Source organism: Macrotis lagotis, chromosome 3, assembly GCF_037893015.1.
Source record: "Macrotis lagotis isolate mMagLag1 chromosome 3, bilby.v1.9.chrom.fasta, whole genome shotgun sequence".
Lineage (NCBI taxonomy): Eukaryota > Metazoa > Chordata > Mammalia > Peramelemorphia > Peramelidae > Macrotis > Macrotis lagotis.
In genome coordinates, this window is record NC_133660.1 from 204,600,174 (window position 1) to 204,619,551 (window position 19,378).

Sequence of the window (19,378 nt, forward strand, 5' to 3'; positions counted from 1 at the left end):
GGTCAGTTTCTGTATTATAGTAATTTATTCCCACCCAAAGATCCAACTTACACTACACATAATAGCTGATTGTGCAGTAGTAATTTATAACCCCATAGTTAAAAATATCCTAATTCACAATTTAATATGAATGTATGATCATTCAAATGGAGTCCAGGGCAGAATCAATCTTTGGATAGTTTATTGGCAGAGGAGAAATGTAATAATAAAGTAATTCATTGCTTGCTAAATCAAATAACAGCAGAGTCCTATTTGTGGATGAAACTGTTCATACTGATAAGATAAATGCAGTAACTGCCTAAGATGACAAATGCTGTGTTTGATTTTCTAATGTGTCTAAAACATAATGACTCTGAATTTGAAAAACAAGAATTAAGGGCATAAACATGGACCCTGAGGTAGTTAGTAATTATTAATTTATCCAAAGAATTTATTTTTAAATGTATAGTACTATACAATGGAAAGCCTGCCTTTTAATATCCATCTTAAGGTGTTTTGGGTCTAATTTCTTTATTTGTTGAACACTGAGTCTCTCTCACCCAAATCAGAAAAGCTGTGACTGGCACAGAAATAGAAATTTTGACCTGCTCCATTTTCCACCTCTGCTGTTTTCACTTCTTAAACAACGTTCTGGAGGCACTACCCCAAGGGCCTCACCACATTAATTCCTATCTTAGTGTGAATGCCCAATTAGTTTTAGCCCTACTGCAGCTCAGAACTCTGTAGTTCAAACAATCTGCCAGCATTGGCTTCTCCAGTAGTAGGAATGTTAGTTATGGTAGTCATGCCTGGCTAATTTTTAATTTTGAAATAAAATCTAAAAATGGATGTGAATGCTACCATCTGGACTGTTAAAATGTGTTTGCATACTATGTCCAGGTTTCCATGAGGCATGGTATGGAAGAAGGAACTGGATTTGTAGTCTGTGTCTTCTTGTAGGTCTGGGTTTCCTCATCTGTATGACACAGTGGGTAGAACATTGGTCTTGATGTCAGGAGGACCTGATTTCAAAGGTGACTTCAGACATTTAATAGCTGTGTGACCTTGGGCAAGTCACTTAACCCTGATTTCCTCACATCCAATGCAATTTCTAATTTTCCTGATTCATATCTGGCCACTGGACCCAGCTGGCTCTGGAAGAGAAAGTAAGACTGATGACTTAGCCTAGCACCCCTTCACTCAAATCCGATTCACGTATTTGTCATGACATCGCCTGTCTGATGTCATGGTCTTCAAGAATGAAGAACAAACTATCATCTAATACTGAATGCTTCAATTATTTGGCCTCTACGGTCTTTTTTAATACTATTTCCTACGATGCCTCAAACTTGATCCTCAATGTCTCTCAAGTAAGCCTGTGGAATAACTACAAAATGTCAGCAACTCTGCACTTTTGTTGCCTCAAGTCTATAAGGATTCCTTTGCCAATGTTCTCAGACTCTTAACAGGCTATATGAGGCTAATATTAAGTTGCATATTAATGGCAGACAAAGTTTGACAATGGAATTGGCCAACAATATGTTAAATATTTAATTGTTTCAATTTTGTCCAACCCTTTATGACCCCTTTTGGGGTTTTTCTTGACAAAAAGTGGTTTACCATTTCCTTCTCCAGTTTACCTTACAGGTGAAGAACCTCAGACAAACAATGGTAAGTGACTTGCTCAAGATCTCACAGCTAATAATGTCTGAGACCATTGAGCTGAGGTCTTCCATACTTTAGCCATTGTGCCACCTAAGCTGAAAAGAAAAAAGATAACATTTGGGTAGAAAATTATAAAATCTAGCCAAAATGAGATTGATGTTAATCCTGACAGAGTTGTGTTACTGAAATAAGTAGTATGTGATTGTGCAAGATGCTGGGCCAAATAATGTGTGAGGTTGAATCGCATCTTTGACCTCTAGGGGTTTTTTCATCAATGGTCAAATAATTGTACTTCAATAGAGTAACTGTAACCTTGGTATAAGGCTACTGGAATAGGTAGTCACTGCCTGGGCCATATCTGTGCAGCAAGAACCAGAATGTGGAAGTCCTGACAATGATGTTCAAACCTAAGAATCAATCTCTATGACAGCATTATTCCTTTAAGAAAAAAAAGTATACTGATGCAATCAGTTGATTGATAAATGTCCATAGACTTGGACCCAGAGATCTCACTAATAGATGTAGTTAGCAAACAGGTCAAAGACAGACAGGAACATCTGCTCTATACCAAAATGTGTGTAGCAGCTCTTTCTGAGGTAGGAAAAGAGCTGAAAACCAAGTAGATGCTGATTTGGCCTGATTGGTGAGGGGTGAAACAAATTGTGGTACATTAAGAAAGAATATTACTCCACAAGAGTGCATGTGAAGAATGCAAAGAATGAGAACACATGAACTGATGAGTGGCATAGGCAGAACCAGGGAGAGTCTGGACATATATGTATAACTCTATCTGCATTAGTGTCCTCATCCATAAATGAGCTGGAGGAGGAAATGGTAAATTTATCTTCTTCTCTGCCAAGAAAACCCCAAACGAGATCTTTGAAGAGTTGGACACAACAAAAAAAAATGGTTGACCAACAACATATGTGTGTATAGATATATAAAATATGTGTGTTCATATACACATATATACTAAATATGTCCAAATATTGTAAATAGCACAAAGAAGTGAAACTAAATGTTATGCTGTATTATAGACCAAACTTGTCCCTGGAGGAGAATTGAAGCAAAGCATCTCCCTTTCTTTCTTGGCAAAGGCATGGTACTATGGGTGGGGAAAATGATGTAAATTTAGATTTGTTGATAAGCTAATTTGGGTGAGCTGCTTTTTCCCTCTTTTTTTGTAGTAAGGGATAGTTCTCTGGATAGGGGATGTGTTCAGATGATGTAAAAGAAATTACTAACAATTTTAAAAAATTAAAAAAGGACCAAGGTCTAATACAAGCTCGAGTTAGCACTTTCCTGAGCGTAGCTCTGTTCTCAATTTGTTCTATTTTACTTTAACTCTCGTTCCCTTTGGATCCTCCCTAATATTATGCTCTAGATCTATGTTCTGTCTAATAGATTTCTATGAAATCTCTCCAATTCTGATTGTTTTTTTCTCCCACTCCCTCTCCTCAGCTCCCTCTCCTCTTCCTCCCCTTCCTCCTCCCCTCCTCTTTCCTCTCCCCATCATCCTCTTCCTCCCCCACCTCCTGCTCCTGTTCCTGCTCTACCTCCTCCTCCTTTCTTCTTTCTTCTCTCTTTCTTTTCTCTTTTTGTGTGGAAAAAAGTTGGCTGCTCTGAACTGTTAGCATCTTAACTCCTAAACCCTAGTCCTTACCTGACATCACCAACTATCTGGACAGGGCAGCAGGTACTTCCCAAATTATGTATTTGTGAGATAGGAAGATAATGTCTTTAAATACTTAAGTGATTCCACCTAGAACTTGAGCAATATATCCTGTAAAAACTAAAGGAAGCAAAGTAATACAGTGGAAAATTCTTTATGTATTTCTTTTAAATCCAGAACAGTGATTAAATCATACAGGGATTCAAAACTTCTATCCAGTCCAGAATCAGTATTCCCATTGCCATTGTATTCTGTTGTTCTGTTGTATGACTTATAACTATAAGGGCATGAATGACTAGGAAAGTTTTGACATAAGCAGCAAGGCCCCAAAGTTGGTCTTTGGGGAACGAAGATAACACTCCTGTTATTAATCCTAATTAGGACACCATCCCTATAGGATCAAATGACTATAACTAGAATTTATATAGTGCTTTAAGTGTTATCTCATTTGGTTCTCATGAGAATTTATAGATGCTATATTATTTCCATTATACAAGTAAGTAAATTAAATCTGAGAGAGTTTGTGATCCAAGGTCATGCAGCTAGTGGAAATGCTTATTTAAGTCCATAAATTAAAAGTAAGTTTTTAAAAAAATTGAATTTGAGTCTTCCTTTTGCCAAATCCAACTCTAAAACATCATGCCACCTGATTTCCTCCAATATAAATCTAAGCTCTTATTTGACTTTTCAAATTTATTTTCAATTCATGAAACAAAACAAAACAAATATTTCTATTACACAGTAGAATAAAAAGATGCATATAAAACTGCAAATCTAACATGTAGAATTTACTGTTTAAAGTTGACATGTAAATTTATTTTTTCACTTTTTTCCCTTCCCTCAGAGATGGCTACTTTTTAGACCCAAAGAGGCATATAGATATACATATATGTATATCTATATGAAATTATTCTATACATCAATCAGTTCTTCATATGTCCTTTATTTTTAATTTGTGTATTTATATTAGTCAATTGTCTTAGTAGCTCAGTCATTCTTAAAACAATATAGCTGGTACTGTTTGACATTTTAAGTCTTACAAACTGACATCCTACCTTAACAAACTCTGACATTATCCTCCTTACCCTCTACTAAAATCTAACCAAAATGGCCTCACTACTTCTCACACACAGTATTACAATCTCCTCTCAGACTTTGCTATAGGCCATCATCCCATTCTTAAAAATGGGAATCTATGATTTCCTTCAAAGTTTGGTTCAAAAACCATTTTCCTAATCCCTTTAGAGAATTAGCGTCCTACCAAAAATATGTAACAGTTACTCACTGACTAGAAATTGTTCATTTATCAAGCTCTTTATGGTCATAAATTTCTTCCATTTAGTCCTCATGATCATCTTATGAAACAGACCTTAAATGAGAGGATAGCCCCATTTTATATGCCACCCATCTTCTCCATACCAGAATCAGATGAATTTCCTCCTTTAATACCATAATGGCAAGAGTGGCAGATTTGCAATGACAGTGTCTGAATTTGAATAGTTATAGCTCTTCTATCTAGTAAACTTTAGTAAACTTTAAGTGCCTCCTTCCCCTCCCCAAATTCTCTTGTAGTAATTTTGCATAACTCTATTTCTAGCATGTTCCCTCTCTTACCAAACTATGATCTCTTCCACTTTTGTTTTTGTACTCCTGTCAATTAGTACAATACTTGTTGAATTGTGGGTATTTACAGAGATGCTAGTTTGAGAAATGAATGATGGATGGATGGATGGATGGATGGATGGATGGATGGATGGATGGATCTTTTCTTTTTCACTCCAAGATTGCTCATAGGCTGCAGTTAAACACAAGAAACGTTCAGGCTTCTAGGCTAGTAAAAGCAGCAAAAGTAAACTAATGTTAAGTGAGACCTCCTTTTGTTAGAGAAAAACTCTATGGTCTGAAGGTCATGGTAGTCTGGTGGCTGTGGGTAGAGGTTTTCTCAGAGTTCCTTTGTAATATGTGTGTGTGTGTGTGTGTCCCTGAAGTAACCAGGTATTATCCTTTTATAAAATGCATAAAGACTTAAAGAACCACCATAGTTATGAACAGTATGTCACAAGGTCAATCATAAGCATGGCCTTAAAAACACCTCTAGATTCTCATAGAGAAACTTTCATTATGACACCCCTACACAAAAAAATATAATGTACAATATTTATAAATAAGATAATGGGAAATATTTTAAAACAGATATTTTAAACCTTATACTTCCAAATGAGTTGTCTATTTTTATAGGAATATACCTAGGAAGTATGATGTAGTAAAAAGAGGCTTCTGGACTTGAAATCAATATACCTAGGCAACTTCCTAACTAGCATATGATTAAATCCCTTAACTCTTCTAAACCTCAGGCTCTTTGCTATGGTCTGTCCTCCTATTCCTAAAATGGGGATTTATGATTTCCTTCAATGTTAGTTCAATAGCACATCTATTGATTTTTCCTGATCTCCCCAATTTCTAGTGTCTCCCTCCCCTCCCCAAATTCCCTTGTAGTAATGTTGTATAAGTAAAGGGGTCAACAATATTTTCACCATCTACTTCAAAGGACAGTGTAATAAAAATATTTTAGAATCCTAAAGTTTTGCATAAATGTGTGTCATCATTAAAAAGTCTACAGGGTTTTTTGTTTCTGTTTTTTCCTGAAGGATATAATATTCCCAAATGAATATGGTACCTAGAACAATGTGATGAAGGCAAAGAAAAGATCTAGATAAAGTACTCTAGGAAAAGCAGAAGAGTAAAGATTCAAGCAGGAGGAGAAAAATGTGACAGCATGTGGACTGAACTTTCAACTAGAGAAAAAGGCTTTCAATCTAGAGGGTCATAAACTTTAGCGCTATCAGGGACCTTAAAAGATCATTGAGGTCAACCCTTCATTATACAGATGAAGAAACCAAGGCATCCTAGAAAAGTTAAAAGATTCAACCAAAGTCACAGAGTGTTAATAAGTGGAAGAGCTACTGCTATTCAAATTCAGACAGTATCATTACAAATCTGCCACTCTTGCAATTATGGTATTAGAGAAGGAGGAAATTCATCTGACTCTGGTATGGGGAGGATGGGTGGCATATAAAATGGGGCTATCCTCTCATTCAAGGCCTATTTCATAAGATAATCATGAGGACTAAATGAAAGAACTTTGCGATCATAAAGAGCCTTATAAAAGAACAATTATTAATGAGTAACTTGTTATATTTTGTTGCATGCTAATTCTCTAAAGGGACCTATATAGGGTATAAATAAGCACATGGCTAATGCAGATTATAATTAAATATCTACACAGTCTGTTCTTGACCATACCAGTCGATGGAGTTTGTTGTGACCTATTCCAAAGTCTCAGTTTGAGAAGGTAAGAATTGAGGAACTATGACTGGACCACTCATGGAGGTATGTGGCTCCTAGCATTTACTCCTGCCAATTTTCTCAGAGCAAATTGGAATGGCTAAGAATTCCTTGTGTGCCCCAACACATGCTGCATGTGGTTAGGACTTGGGAACTCAGAATGTGGTATAATTAAAGACTCCTCCATGAAATTCCAAAACCATTCCCCTCCACATACCTTGCCATGTGCATTAGATTTGTGTACTTGCATTTTTGTTTGACCCAGAAATTTCTTCCTGATGTGAAGCTTAGTTAAATATGAACTCTTTTCTAGAACACATTAATGTAATTTCTTCTATTTCCTATTTGTCCTCTTTGCTTGCCTTGATTCCTCCCTATGAGAGTAGTCATGTATCACTAAAGGAACAGATGGCCAAAGCAAGGGGTTAGAATTTGCAACACTAAGTCAGCTGGAAAATGACCCCTGACAGAGCCATGGGAAATGCCCAAGCATGGTATTCATATCTTCTTCAGCCCAAGGTCTGGGCACAGGAGGCATGGTTTGAGGTAATCCCAGTTCAAAAACATACATTTCTCTTGGCTTAAAAAAAGTGGTTGGCACTGTGGAATCTCTTCCAGATGGACAGAGTAGAAAGGCCATCCTGGGTCATAAGAGGCCATGCATGCTGCCACAGGGAAGCTATAGGAACAAACTATCTACATCCCAGGAGATTCTAAGACTATGGTTTGCAGCTGTGTGAAGATCACATGTGAATCCTACAATCCAAGGTTGACTGGGAAACACAGAACAAATGAGAAATGAGACTTGGGTGGGGGAGGATAATGTAGAGAAATGGAACCTTAATGACCTAGGCTGCATCCAAAGGGCAGAAATGGCACCTCTAGTTCCTTTTGGTTCAAATGCAGCTCTTACTTTTGCCCTTAATATTGTCTTTTTAAATTTTATTTATTTATTTTTCCAATTACAAGTAAAGATAGTTTTCAGCAATCATTTCTTGTAAGGTTTTGGGTTTACATTTTTCTCCCTCCCTCCTTCCTTTCTTTCCCCCTTCCCCTGACAGACGGCAATTTAATATAGGTAATATTGTCTTGATAAATTATTAGTTCCTATATCTTTTTTTCAACTTCATTTATTAGTTCCTAGATCTTTAGTTCAAAAAGATGATTTATCATAATATCCTGGGCCTACTTCCCTCCTTTACAAAATGAGAGAACTGGACTACTTGATTTCTAGTCTTTTCTAGTTCTAAATCCTAGGAAGCTAAGTTAAGTGACTTGTTCAAGTTTCCTCAAGTAGCTCTCACTAGGGTTAGGTCTAGAGCTGAAGTCTTATGTCTCCAGGCTCTTGTCTATAACAATAAGCAGAATGTACCAACTTTGTCAGTACACTGTGGAATATAAGAGATGTCATTAGAGAGAATCTCTGGGCCACAGGAGCATGCAATGTCATTGAGACAAGATAGCAATATTGAAGGACACTCTCTTATTTATAAACCAAATGGGTGCACCAGCCTGAGAGCCAGAGAAGGAGGACATGACTTTGGACTGTTGGGGTGCATCTCAAGGAGCAGATGATAAGAGATAGTTCAGATTTGCTTTGGGAAAAGGAAAGGCAATTAAATATTTGATGATTTGAACAAACTCCACCCTTTTCTTGGAATTCAGTGGAAATCTACTATATTGGGGGATCTTGTGTTTTCTGTGATACATCTGATTGCCTGAGCTCAGTCCACAACAAAGGAGCTAACAATTGATAAATTGGTGCTTTAATAAATTGGAACTAAGATGTGAATGTCTTCTAAAAAATTAACTGCAATTTCCTTGCTCCCTTCCAGCTCTAGGGGTATGATCCTCTGAGTCTTAGAAGAATGAGGTTATCAGATTTGCTTCTTAGACTTTTCATTTTAGTCCTCTATAATCTTATAGATTAGAAGTGGAAACAAAAATCTGGCAGATTCTACTCAACAAAGAAAATGCCAGGAGCTCTATATGTTCTCATTTATCATAAGACTCAGAAGTTGCTTAAATGAGCAAATGACTGGTCATTATCTCAAATCTTATACTGGAGATGGTGGATTTGCCTTGCCTAATGATTCGACTGGAGAAAGGAGTGATAGGAAAGTGAAATTTTTCTGACTATTACTATATGGTCATTCAGGTTTTTTTTTCTTAAATAGATGTTAAAATACATAGTCTGCAGTTTCCAACTCAGGGAGAAAAGTCAATGACTTTGTATCCTGAAAAAAGGAAAGTGATTGGAGTTATAACTAAGAATCAGGAAAACTGTAGAGTGCTCCTTGGACTTAGGGGTAGATTGTTTAAATTAGCTCTGCCAATGAGTAAAGATCTAATTTGAACTTTCCAAGGAGACACGATTTTATAGCAAAAAAGCAATTTAGTTTGGAAGGAAAATTCATGCCATAAATGTGGAAACCTGACTTTTAAGAGGTTAGACAAGGTGGAGAAGGGTAGGGTGAAAGAAAGCTTCAGAATAGGTGAAAGAGTCAATGTTAACCAACCAGGTGAAAAGACTCATCATATTAAACTGTCTCTAGTGGACCAAATGGAATGGAGGTATGGAGAATGATTCAAGGTAAGGACAGTCTCTGGACATCAAAGTGATTGCAGATAGGTCTAAAGTCAAAAAGACTCATCTTCCTGAGTTCAAATCAGACCTCAGACACTTAAGCTACGTGACCCTGAGCAAGTAATTTAACCCTGTTTTTCTCAGTTTCCTCATCTGCAAAATGAGCTGGAGAAGAAAATGACAAATCATTCCGGTATCTTTGCTAAGAAAACCTTTTATGAGATCAGAAAGAATTGGACATAATTGAAAATAACTGAAGGACAACAACTAGAGGAGTCTTTATGGCTAAAGTACTGTTGAACTTCAGAGGAAAGAAAGGGTGATTAAGATTGAAACCTGAAAAAAAAAAGAAGATAGTTTTATGGATCTGGTAGTAGAAGGTCTTCCTTATTGGCATTCTCCAAGGGGACAGGAAATAAAAGGTGCCTTCTAAATCAATGACATAACAGAATCCCATAATTTCAGAGTTGAAAGGACCCTAACAATCATTTAATCTAACCCTCATACCTGGTAAATGATCATCCAGTCTTTGCTTGAGGTCTCCCAAAGAGGGGGAATCTACTACTTTTCAAGACAGGCTATTCTATTTTTGGATATCTCTTTTTAAAAGTATTTCCCAAGAATTTCACATTTTAATTAGGGGGAACAACATATGTATGAATGAGTTCTACTGAAGGATGTATAGAAAGTCCCAGAAGTCCTAAGGACATAATAATAGAAACTGATGATTTTCAGACTCTATGTTGTAAGGGTAAGAGAAAGAACTTTTAGGGCTGGAGAAACATGATCATGTTTATAGATAGATTAGAAGGAACTGATGACAAAGGAGAGACTGATGACATTTGAGAGAGAGAAGAAATGATTATTGGAGCAAGGTGGGTGAGAAAATGGAGATCAAAGGTAACTGGATTAACCTTAAAAAGCTGATGTACATATTGTCTCTTTCATTAGAATGTAAGCTTCTCCAGTGTGAAGCAAAGATAAGATATTCAATAGAAACAGTGGAAACCAGATTTCTGAGCAGAGTTTACATAGGAGCAGTTACTAGCAGGGAACAAATCTATGGGACAAGTATAATATCATCATGAGAAGACACTGTTGAATTAGCAATGTTAGAAATATGAGCTGTCAAGCTCTAAGTGGTGGAACCAAGATGGTGGAATAGAAACAGCAACTCAACAGAATATTCACAATAATTTCCTTTGAACAACTTTAAAATAATGCCTCAAATCAAATTCTGGAACAGGAGTGTCAACAAAAGATCAGAGTAAGATATTTTGCCAGTCTAAAATAACCGAGGAGTTTGGCAGGAAAAGTCTGTGACATTAGTACATGCACTGGTCCATCTTCAATGGCACTTAAATTCATAGGAGAGTATACCTCATGTTTATGGGGAATTTTAAAATTGCTATTATTCTTGTTATGTTGTTTTATAAAATGCCTTTAGTTTGAACAAAGTAGGTCCTTTGGCTTACTAATAAAGGTAGATACATTAAAAAAAGAAAGTTAACTTCTTGAGGGCAGTTGCTTAACTAGTTCAGAGTAAGAGAAAATGGAAACAGTGGATGATGAAGCCAAAACACTTAGAGGAAAGAATAAAAGCTAGGAAGGAATAAGATGTTCCTAATCTTCTCAGTGGTGGAGGAAGCTAAGCCATCTACTAAATATCTGGGGATAAGTAATGCAGTTGGGGCCAGAAGAGGAAAAATATGTAATATGTAAATATGTAATAATTGTGGGTAGCGAGATAGTGGGTAGTGAGTTGAAAAATAGACAGAAGAGCAGAATTATCCAATAATTAGGAAAGCCCAAGATTTTTGAGCCATAAACCTGGAGTAGGTAAGATTAGCTGATTTTTAAATTTTTTTTTCTTCATTGTTGTCCACTAACTTGGCAGTGGGAGCAGAAAAATTGCATAGCAAAAGTTACTCCGGAATGAGGATTAGGAAGTTTGCAAAGGTAGAAAGTTGGGGGCTTGGTAAGGAATATGTGAGTAGGGAATAGGTGGCCATTTTAGGGTAGTGGCATTAAGATGGAAGATCATGGGGTCAAACTTGCAACTGGGCCCAATAGAAGCAGAAGAGGTGAGAGAGTTGGGGGCAATAAGATGGATCAGGGGCTGGAGAAGTAGATCTAATTTGAATGAGATATGGTTTAGTGTAAGCTGGAGAAAAACAATCAAAATAGTAATGGATTTGAAGTCAGAGTACCTTGGTTTGAATTCTAATTCTGTCACATATTCCTGATTTGGGGAGAGTGATTAACTTTTCTGGGCCTATTTTCTTATCTGGAAAATTTGGAAATTGAATGGTCTCTAAGGTCTCTGGCAACTCTGAATGAATAATTCTATGATTGAGAGACAGAATGAAAGCGGGGGGAGGGTTGGGACAAAAGAATGGAATTTCTAAGTTCCTACTCTTGTGGTGTAAGGTGTGACTAAGCCAGTGTGAGGTTCAGTGGAAGGAAGTTATAAGAGTTGAGGAGTTCTGTGGTCAAGTTGTTAGGAGGAACATCAGTTTGTACATTAAAAATCTTGAAGATGATGGAGGAATATTGAGCAGAGTGAAGGATTAGGACTAACTCAAAGATTGGTAGGTGGTAGCAATAAGAATGAGGCACAGATGCATTGTAAGGCTTTCCATTACAGAATCATCCACCACTATGCAAATCTCCTATTAATATTCTCTAAATAGTTACTGGATGGATTTAAGTTGATTTTTTTTAGGTTTTTTTTTTTGCAAGGCAAATGGGGTTAAGTGGCTTGCCCAAGGCCACACAGCTAGGTAAAGTATTAAGTGTCTGAGACCGGATTTGAACCCAGGTACTCCTGACTCCAGGGCCAGTGCTTTATCCACTACACCACCTAGCCACCCCTGATTTAAGTTGATTTTTACCAAAACTACTAAAAGAATTTCATAAATCAAGTTGTTTTTCCCTCCAAGGCTGACTCCTTGGCTCATCTCCTGGCTATCTCAAAACACTTGGACGTAGAGAATCATGAGATTCCCAAGTTGGCTGCTCAAACCCCAAGTCCACTGACAGCAGAAGCTGCCACCCTCTGCTCTCTGGTTCTTCTTGCTGCATTAATTCCCAGGTCCAGTGTGAGCCTTTATTCTTCTGGTAGGACAGAGGAGAGGAGCTTAGATGTACACCCAGGAGCTCACACATCTTGCTCAAGTTTGGAAACTGAGTCAGAGCAAATCCAAAATTTGTTGTTTCTGCTATGGTGGAGGGTAGACAAGATGGCATGCCCATCTGAGGAGCAGTACCTGTGGTTGATTGTTCAGCATAGCTTGCAATGGGGATAGGCAGAAGGAAGGAGAAGCTGAACTATTAGTTTTATTTTTCTTACACACCTTAATGATTACCTTATGTTACCCCAATGATCATCTTATGTGCCCTCTGGGATGTGTACAACTCATTTTAGATACCCAGGACCCAAAACCAACTAAGAAAATAGATTAAAAATAACTTGAGGAAAACATTCCATCCCCTTCATCCCAATATTGATATAGCTACTAATGTGTGTGTGTTTTATAGACACATAGGCTCTGCTGAGTTACACCATTCTGAATATACTTAGAAAAGTGTCTCACCTCCTTCCAGTGAGAGCACAGTTGGTTATTTGATTCTCCCTCAAACTTAGCATTGCAGTCACAGTTGAGTTTTTCATCAAAGATTCAGCCCACCAGTAAGGAGAAAGAGGTCTTTGTCCCGTCTCCCTTTAAGTTGGGACTGACCTGACTTTCTGGTTCCTTCCCTGCTTAGGCTGAACTGTAGAACGTCTGCATCAGGTTTGGAGCCTCACCATGCCATCCGGGGCCTGCCTTCTGCTAGTGGTGGTATATTGTCTTGGAGCTTTGGGACAGACCCTGAAACAGAAGAAAATCACTCATGGGGAAGAGATTCACTTTCAGACCAAGGGCAAAGATGCTTGTACCATGCGGGTCAGTGATCAGGGTGAGATCCACCTGAGGCTTGAGTGCAGAAACCAGGGTGGGGTCTCCTGGTGTGAGTACAGTGGGAAACCTGGACTGTGTGGGGCTTTTGTTAGCAACCCCACCCTCTACTGGAGCCAGGTGGTGCTGGACTTGAAGAAGTTGAGTGAGCCTTGCCTGGCAGCCCCAGTGTTGATACCCCCAATGTGCCAGGGGCTTGGACCTGAGGTACAGCTCAAGCAGGAGGCTTCTAGCCTGAAGAGTGCCCACCTCTCCATTCAACAGTCTGAAGCTTCTAGAACTTCAAAACTAGGACCCAAGTCTGAGGGACCATCTCAGAAAGACTTCAAGGATGCCCAGATGGCTATAACATCTACTAAGAAGGTTGGGAAAACTAAGTCCACTTCCCCATCTCCAGTGAAGCCAACTCTACAAGGGCAGCATGCCCGGAGGGAGGAGGAGGCCATGAGGATAGCTAAAGAATATTGCTGGGAGCCCTTACACAAGATCTGTTCTTACATCATTGGCATCTTTCTGGGCTAAGGACTGAGTCCTACAGGTAAACATTTTTCATTTAGCATATAGAATAACAGGAGTGCTTTATGGTTTGCAGAATGTTAAAGCTCATCTTAATCCTCACACCAACCTAAGCCAGGTAAGTGAGACAAGTGTTCCTGGAGCTATTTGATGGAGGAAGAGATTAAGAAAGGTTTCCACAGTAGCTCACATGGGACCGGTGGCAGATCAAAGAATCAGAGGCTTAGGGTTTAGAAGACATCTTAGAGACTGACTAATTTAATGCCTTCATTTTATAGATAAGAAAAGTGAGACCCAGATGATTATTAACTTGGTCTAACATTATTATCCAGGCAACAAGGATTTATTAAATACATACTGTTGCATAAAGCATGGTGCTAACTATTGGACATTTGGATAGATTTGGAATCAGGAAGACCTGGGTTCAACTCTTGTCTCAGATACTTACTAGATGTGTGACTCTTGACAAATTTCTTCATTTCTCTGAGTCTTCAGTTCTGTGTCTGGAAAGTAGTAAAAATAATAGTTCCTACCTCACAGGGTTCATATAAGGATCAACAGGAGATGCTGTGAAAAGATGCACTTTACAAACTTTAGAATGATCTATAAATATTAGCTTATGTTATTATTAAAAAACACAATCCCTGCTCTGTAAGAGCTCACACTCAAATGGACGAGATGCATGTACAAGATAAACAGAAGTTAGCCTCCAAGAGAAGATACTGGCAGTTGAGGGTGGAGAAGGGGAGACAAGGAAAAATCTCATGCATAAGGGAAGAGAAGAGTTGAGTCTTAAGGAAAGCCAGAAGGTAGAGGTGAAAGGTAGAGGTAGAAGAGCATTCCAGGGCTGGGAAAACAGGATTGAATCCCTAAATCCTCCAATCTCAGATCTAGCCCACTGTTCATTATACTATAATTTGGGACTATAATGTAAGTTATTTTGACCCTGTCCAAATCTTTCTATGACCCCCACTATGGAAACTAGTTTTGAATTGATTATCTTATTCTGGGAATTTTGTATTCATCAAATTTAGTTTTTTCTTTGCTCCTCAAAGAAGATCACGACATCAGGAAGGTGATGCCATAACAAGCACATGAATTGGATTTGAGTGATGGAGTGCTATGCTAAGTCACCAGCCTCATTTTATCTTCCAATGCCATCTGGGTCCAGTGGTAAGATAGGAATCAGGACAACTGGAGATGGCTCTGGGCAATCAGGGTTAAGCGACTTGTCCGAGGTCACACAGCTTGTATCAGGTGTCTGAGGCTGGATTTGAACTCCCATCCTCCTGACTCCTGATTCACTGCACCACCTAGCTGTCCATCAGATTTAAAGACCAGGGACTAGAGTCTGGTTTGCTGATAAAAAAATTCTCTTTATTCTGATAAAGAAAATTGAGATCCAAAACTGAGAGTGTCCTGAAGCCAGAGCTCTTGAACCCTAATCACAAAATTTCAGAATCAGGAGGTCCTCACCCCAGTTCCCTGAACTACTCATTGTCTCACACTACCTTTCTATTCAGAAGAAATGTAGGCATTGTGAGCCAGAAACCTAATCAACACTGAGTGTTGTTATTCTGAGACTCAAAAGAGCAGTTAAATGAGTTAGATTGAAAATTAATGACACCATCTCTCTCTTTTTTTCTTTTAGGTTTTCTTTTTCAGCCACCTCTGACATCTGGAGTTCCCTCTGTCCAATAGGGTGGTAAACCCCTATCTATCCTCAGAATGAATAAACTACTTGCCCATTTCCAATTGAATGAATATTTCAGCTACTGTCTTGTTTTTTTATTTTGGGGGTTTTTGTTTTGTTTTGGTTGGTTGGTTTTTCTGTTTTTTGTTTTTTGGTGTGTTGGGAAGGAGACACTCCCTTCATGAGTTTATAGTTCAAAGTGATAAACTTTTCTGTGAGATTGCAGGGTTAACTCAGGGGCTTGAGGCCCAAAAGTAGTTTTGCAGGCTTATTTTAAAATCTTAGAAGCACTACAGGGAGTCCATAGTTCTTATATTAGCTCTTCTGATAAGGACTGTATTTTACAATGCTCTGTATATGCAATGTTGAATAAATATATGCCTAAAGCTGGGCTGCCAACAATATATGTGTGCCAATGATAAATGACTAGCTTCAAAAACTCATGTTAGAGAATCTGTGTTCGATCATTTTAATGGAAAGCATGAACTGGTTCCCATGATTGACTATTAGGATCCAGAGTGGGCATGGCTCACTTTTAAGAAGATCAGAGGGAGAGCATAAAAGAAATCTTTACTGCATGATAAACATACAGGCATAGGGACAAACGTGCTCTCTCTCTCTCTCTCTCTCTCTCTGTATACACACACACACACACACACACACACAGAAATGAATAATGGTACAGGAGGTCTGAGAAAACACCTAATTAGGCCTGAGCAAATAGCAACTCCATAGCCTCCTGTATTTTCTCTATTCAAAACAAAACTATTATTGATCATATTTCTATATTAACTCAATTCCTTAGTGACCTTAAAATAATAGTTCCCCTTTAAAAAGAGCTTTAATTTATTAGTATTAATAATAGTTAACAATCAATAGAACAGTAAGGTTTGCCAAGTACTTTTACCTATATTATTTCATTTCCCTATCAGGCAGGTGCATTATTATCTCCATTTTATAGATGTGAAAAAGAGATATTAAGTGACTTGTCCAGGGTTAGAGTACTGCCTTCATAGTAATGCTTATAAGAGGAAGGTACTATAAGAATCATTATTCCCACTTTATGGATGAAGTAACTAAAGTTGAGAAGGGAAATGATTTTTCCAAGATTGCCCAGAACTGCGACTCAGACTCTAAGACTAGACTCTTTGTGCACTCCATCATACTGCCTGTCCTACAATATAAGAGAAACACTGAATCCATCTTCCAAGACATCTCAAACCCCCAAAAGCAATTTTATAAATAAATGATGCTATGAAAAAAATCACTTTCTGACTGTTAGTGGTAACAATTTAATGTTATCTTCTCAGAGAGACTGGCATTTTAAAAAGTAGATAATCGGAAAAGAAAAGCTATATCCTCATAGAAAAGGACTCTTCAATGAAATTTCTGGCCCTTTCACAAGTGAATGGGGGGGGGTGATTTGGAGGCAGGGAATTCCATCATTTTTATTTTGTCTAAACAGAGGATTTCACTGATGTTGGGAATCCTCCCACTATGGAAGATTGAAGAGTCCTTTGTAATTTAAAGTTTTAGTTGCTTGAGGACATTGAGAAGTTGAATGGTCTCTTTATGGTCACACCTGTCTAGCTAATATATGTCAGTGACAAGGCTTGAACCCAGATTTTCCTGTTTCTTGATCCTGGACTCTTATCCTAAAGATTGTACGAACTCCCAGGGAGATGAGTGCCTTCAAATTCCATCACTTAACAAAATGTGAACCAAAAACAAAAATAATACTGAAGTGTATGTACATATTTCTTTAGGTTTTACAAAGAATTTGATATCTCGTTTGATCTTGACAACAATCCTGGAAGGTTGGCGATAAAATATCATTATCCTCATTTTATAGATGAGGAAGCTATAATATCCCATCATTAAGTGACTAACCTAGATTTATTCAGGTATTATGATTAAGACTACGTTCCTATATAAATATGTACTCAAACATTCATGTATTCACTCAACAAATTATAGAATCATAGAAACCATTGGAAGTGGCATCTAAATGATGCAATTAATAGAATATTAGGCCTGGAATCAGGAAAACCTGAGACTAAATCTAGCCTCAGACTGTATGATAATTGTTTTTCACCATTCTTTCAACAAACATTGATGAAAATGAAGGTGATTAGCCTGGAGAAAAAGAGATTTTATGGAAGGATTAGACTTATTATACATGCTTCCCAGTGGTAGACCTACAGGTGTGTATCAGATTACAAGGAAAAAATATTTTAGTCCAACATAAGATTTAAGTCTTACATCTACCAGTAAGATAGGCTGCCTTGTGAAGTAATGTGTTCCCTATGACTGAAGGTATTCAAGCAAATGCTATTTGATCCTCTATAAACTAAAACAAGTCAACAACAGCAAAAAGAGAGAAGGCAAATTGTTAAGGGAATTCCTACTCAAGAGAGTGGAATGATTGACAAACCCTAAAGCCCCTTCTCCTTCTTAGATTCTATGGTTCTGTACAGCTATTACTTGAAGACTAAGCTTTACATTAGAATTTTGGGCCACATAAGAAGGCAAAATTCTGGTCTGTGCCTTCAAGAAACTTCTACTTTACCTAGATGGGATAATATAGTAGAAAGGGAAAATGTTAGATTTGGAATCAGAGGGTCTGGATTCAAATCCCAATAAATAACCTGTATATCCTTAGGTAAGTCACTTCTCTCAAGGTTTCAGAACTTTCCTCATGGAGGAAATGGAGAAGTCAGACTTGATCTCTAAAAAGATTACTTTCAGCTCTTAATCTAGTATCCTGTGGAAATTAGCACAAAGAGTCAATGAACTCCCTGTAGGCCCCGAACAATCTGGTCCAAATCTCGGCCTGTTTACATTCCTGGTCTCCTTCTCCTTTGTTACCTGAGAAGTTAGGAGATCCCAAGGGGTTCTGGTTTCAGAGGATCATAAATGTAGTGATCCAAAATATCTTAGAAGTCATAGTGTCCAACTCCCTTCTTTAACAGATAAAAAAACCGAAGCCCAGAGAGGTTAAATGATGTGTCTTGTATCACACAACTACTAAATGTCTGGAGCAAGATGTACATCTCAAAGGGCAGCTAGGTGGTGCAATGGATAAAGCACCGGCCTTGGAGTCAGGAGTACCTGGGTTCAAATCCGGTCTCAGACACTTAATAATTACCTAGCTGTGCGGCCTTGGGCAAGCCACTTAACCCTGTTTGCCTTGCAAAAAAAAAAAACCTAAAAAAAAAAAAAAGATGTACATCTCAGCTTTCCTGACTGCCTTTTTCTTAACAATGTTGTTTTCTCATCTGTAAAATGGTGGGAATGAGGAGAGGAAAACGGTTTGGATTACATCATCTCTAAGGTCCTTTGACACCCAAGAAACAAGGTACTGTACTCAAATATCTTCTTAGCCATTTACTATTCCCTTGACTTTGGATGAGCTGGGTTACTTCCTTGGGCCCCAGTTCCCTCACTTATAACATGGAGGTTATAAAGACACCTATATTCTACATTCCTCTCAGGGCTGTTGTGAGAAACAAATGAGAGGCTGTATGAAAAAAACTGGAAAATACCAGTCAGATTATACAGAATGACTGTTACCTAAGGTCCTTTCCCCATATTTGCTGAGGTGATGGGGGACAGAGAAGAGATCCCAGTTAATGGTATCAATCAGAGAAGGACTTCTCTCCCTACACACCCCAAGAGGCAAATCCCTCTAAAGACAACAATAGGACTGAAGTGACTTTTAAAACCAAAAAGCAGGGGTGTCAGGTCACAATTCCCTGCCAAAACAGGTTGGAAGTAGATTACTGGGAAGTTAAGGGCCTATAGGAAGCTTCCTTTCATCAGTCAGAAGCTGAAACTTTTCAATAATTAGATTTTAAATCATCTTGAAAGGAAATATAATGTTCAAACAATCATCCCTTCTAAGGGACAAAGTGCCTTTTTTTTTAACAACTGATCTTCTTGAAATCACCTTTCTCCTGAAG

At 38.0% G+C, this 19,378-nt stretch overlaps 1 protein-coding gene across 1 annotated transcript; it reads left to right on the top strand.

Annotated features, from left to right (window-relative positions):
• Nucleotides 1–13,057: 13,057 nt before the first annotated feature.
• On the top strand, nucleotides 13,058–13,729 carry FGFBP2 (fibroblast growth factor binding protein 2). Its single transcript, XM_074227487.1, has one exon. The coding sequence runs from the start codon at nucleotides 13,058–13,060 to the stop codon at nucleotides 13,727–13,729; it is 672 nt and encodes a 223-aa protein (XP_074083588.1).
• The last annotated feature ends 5,649 nt before the right edge of the window (nucleotides 13,730–19,378 follow it).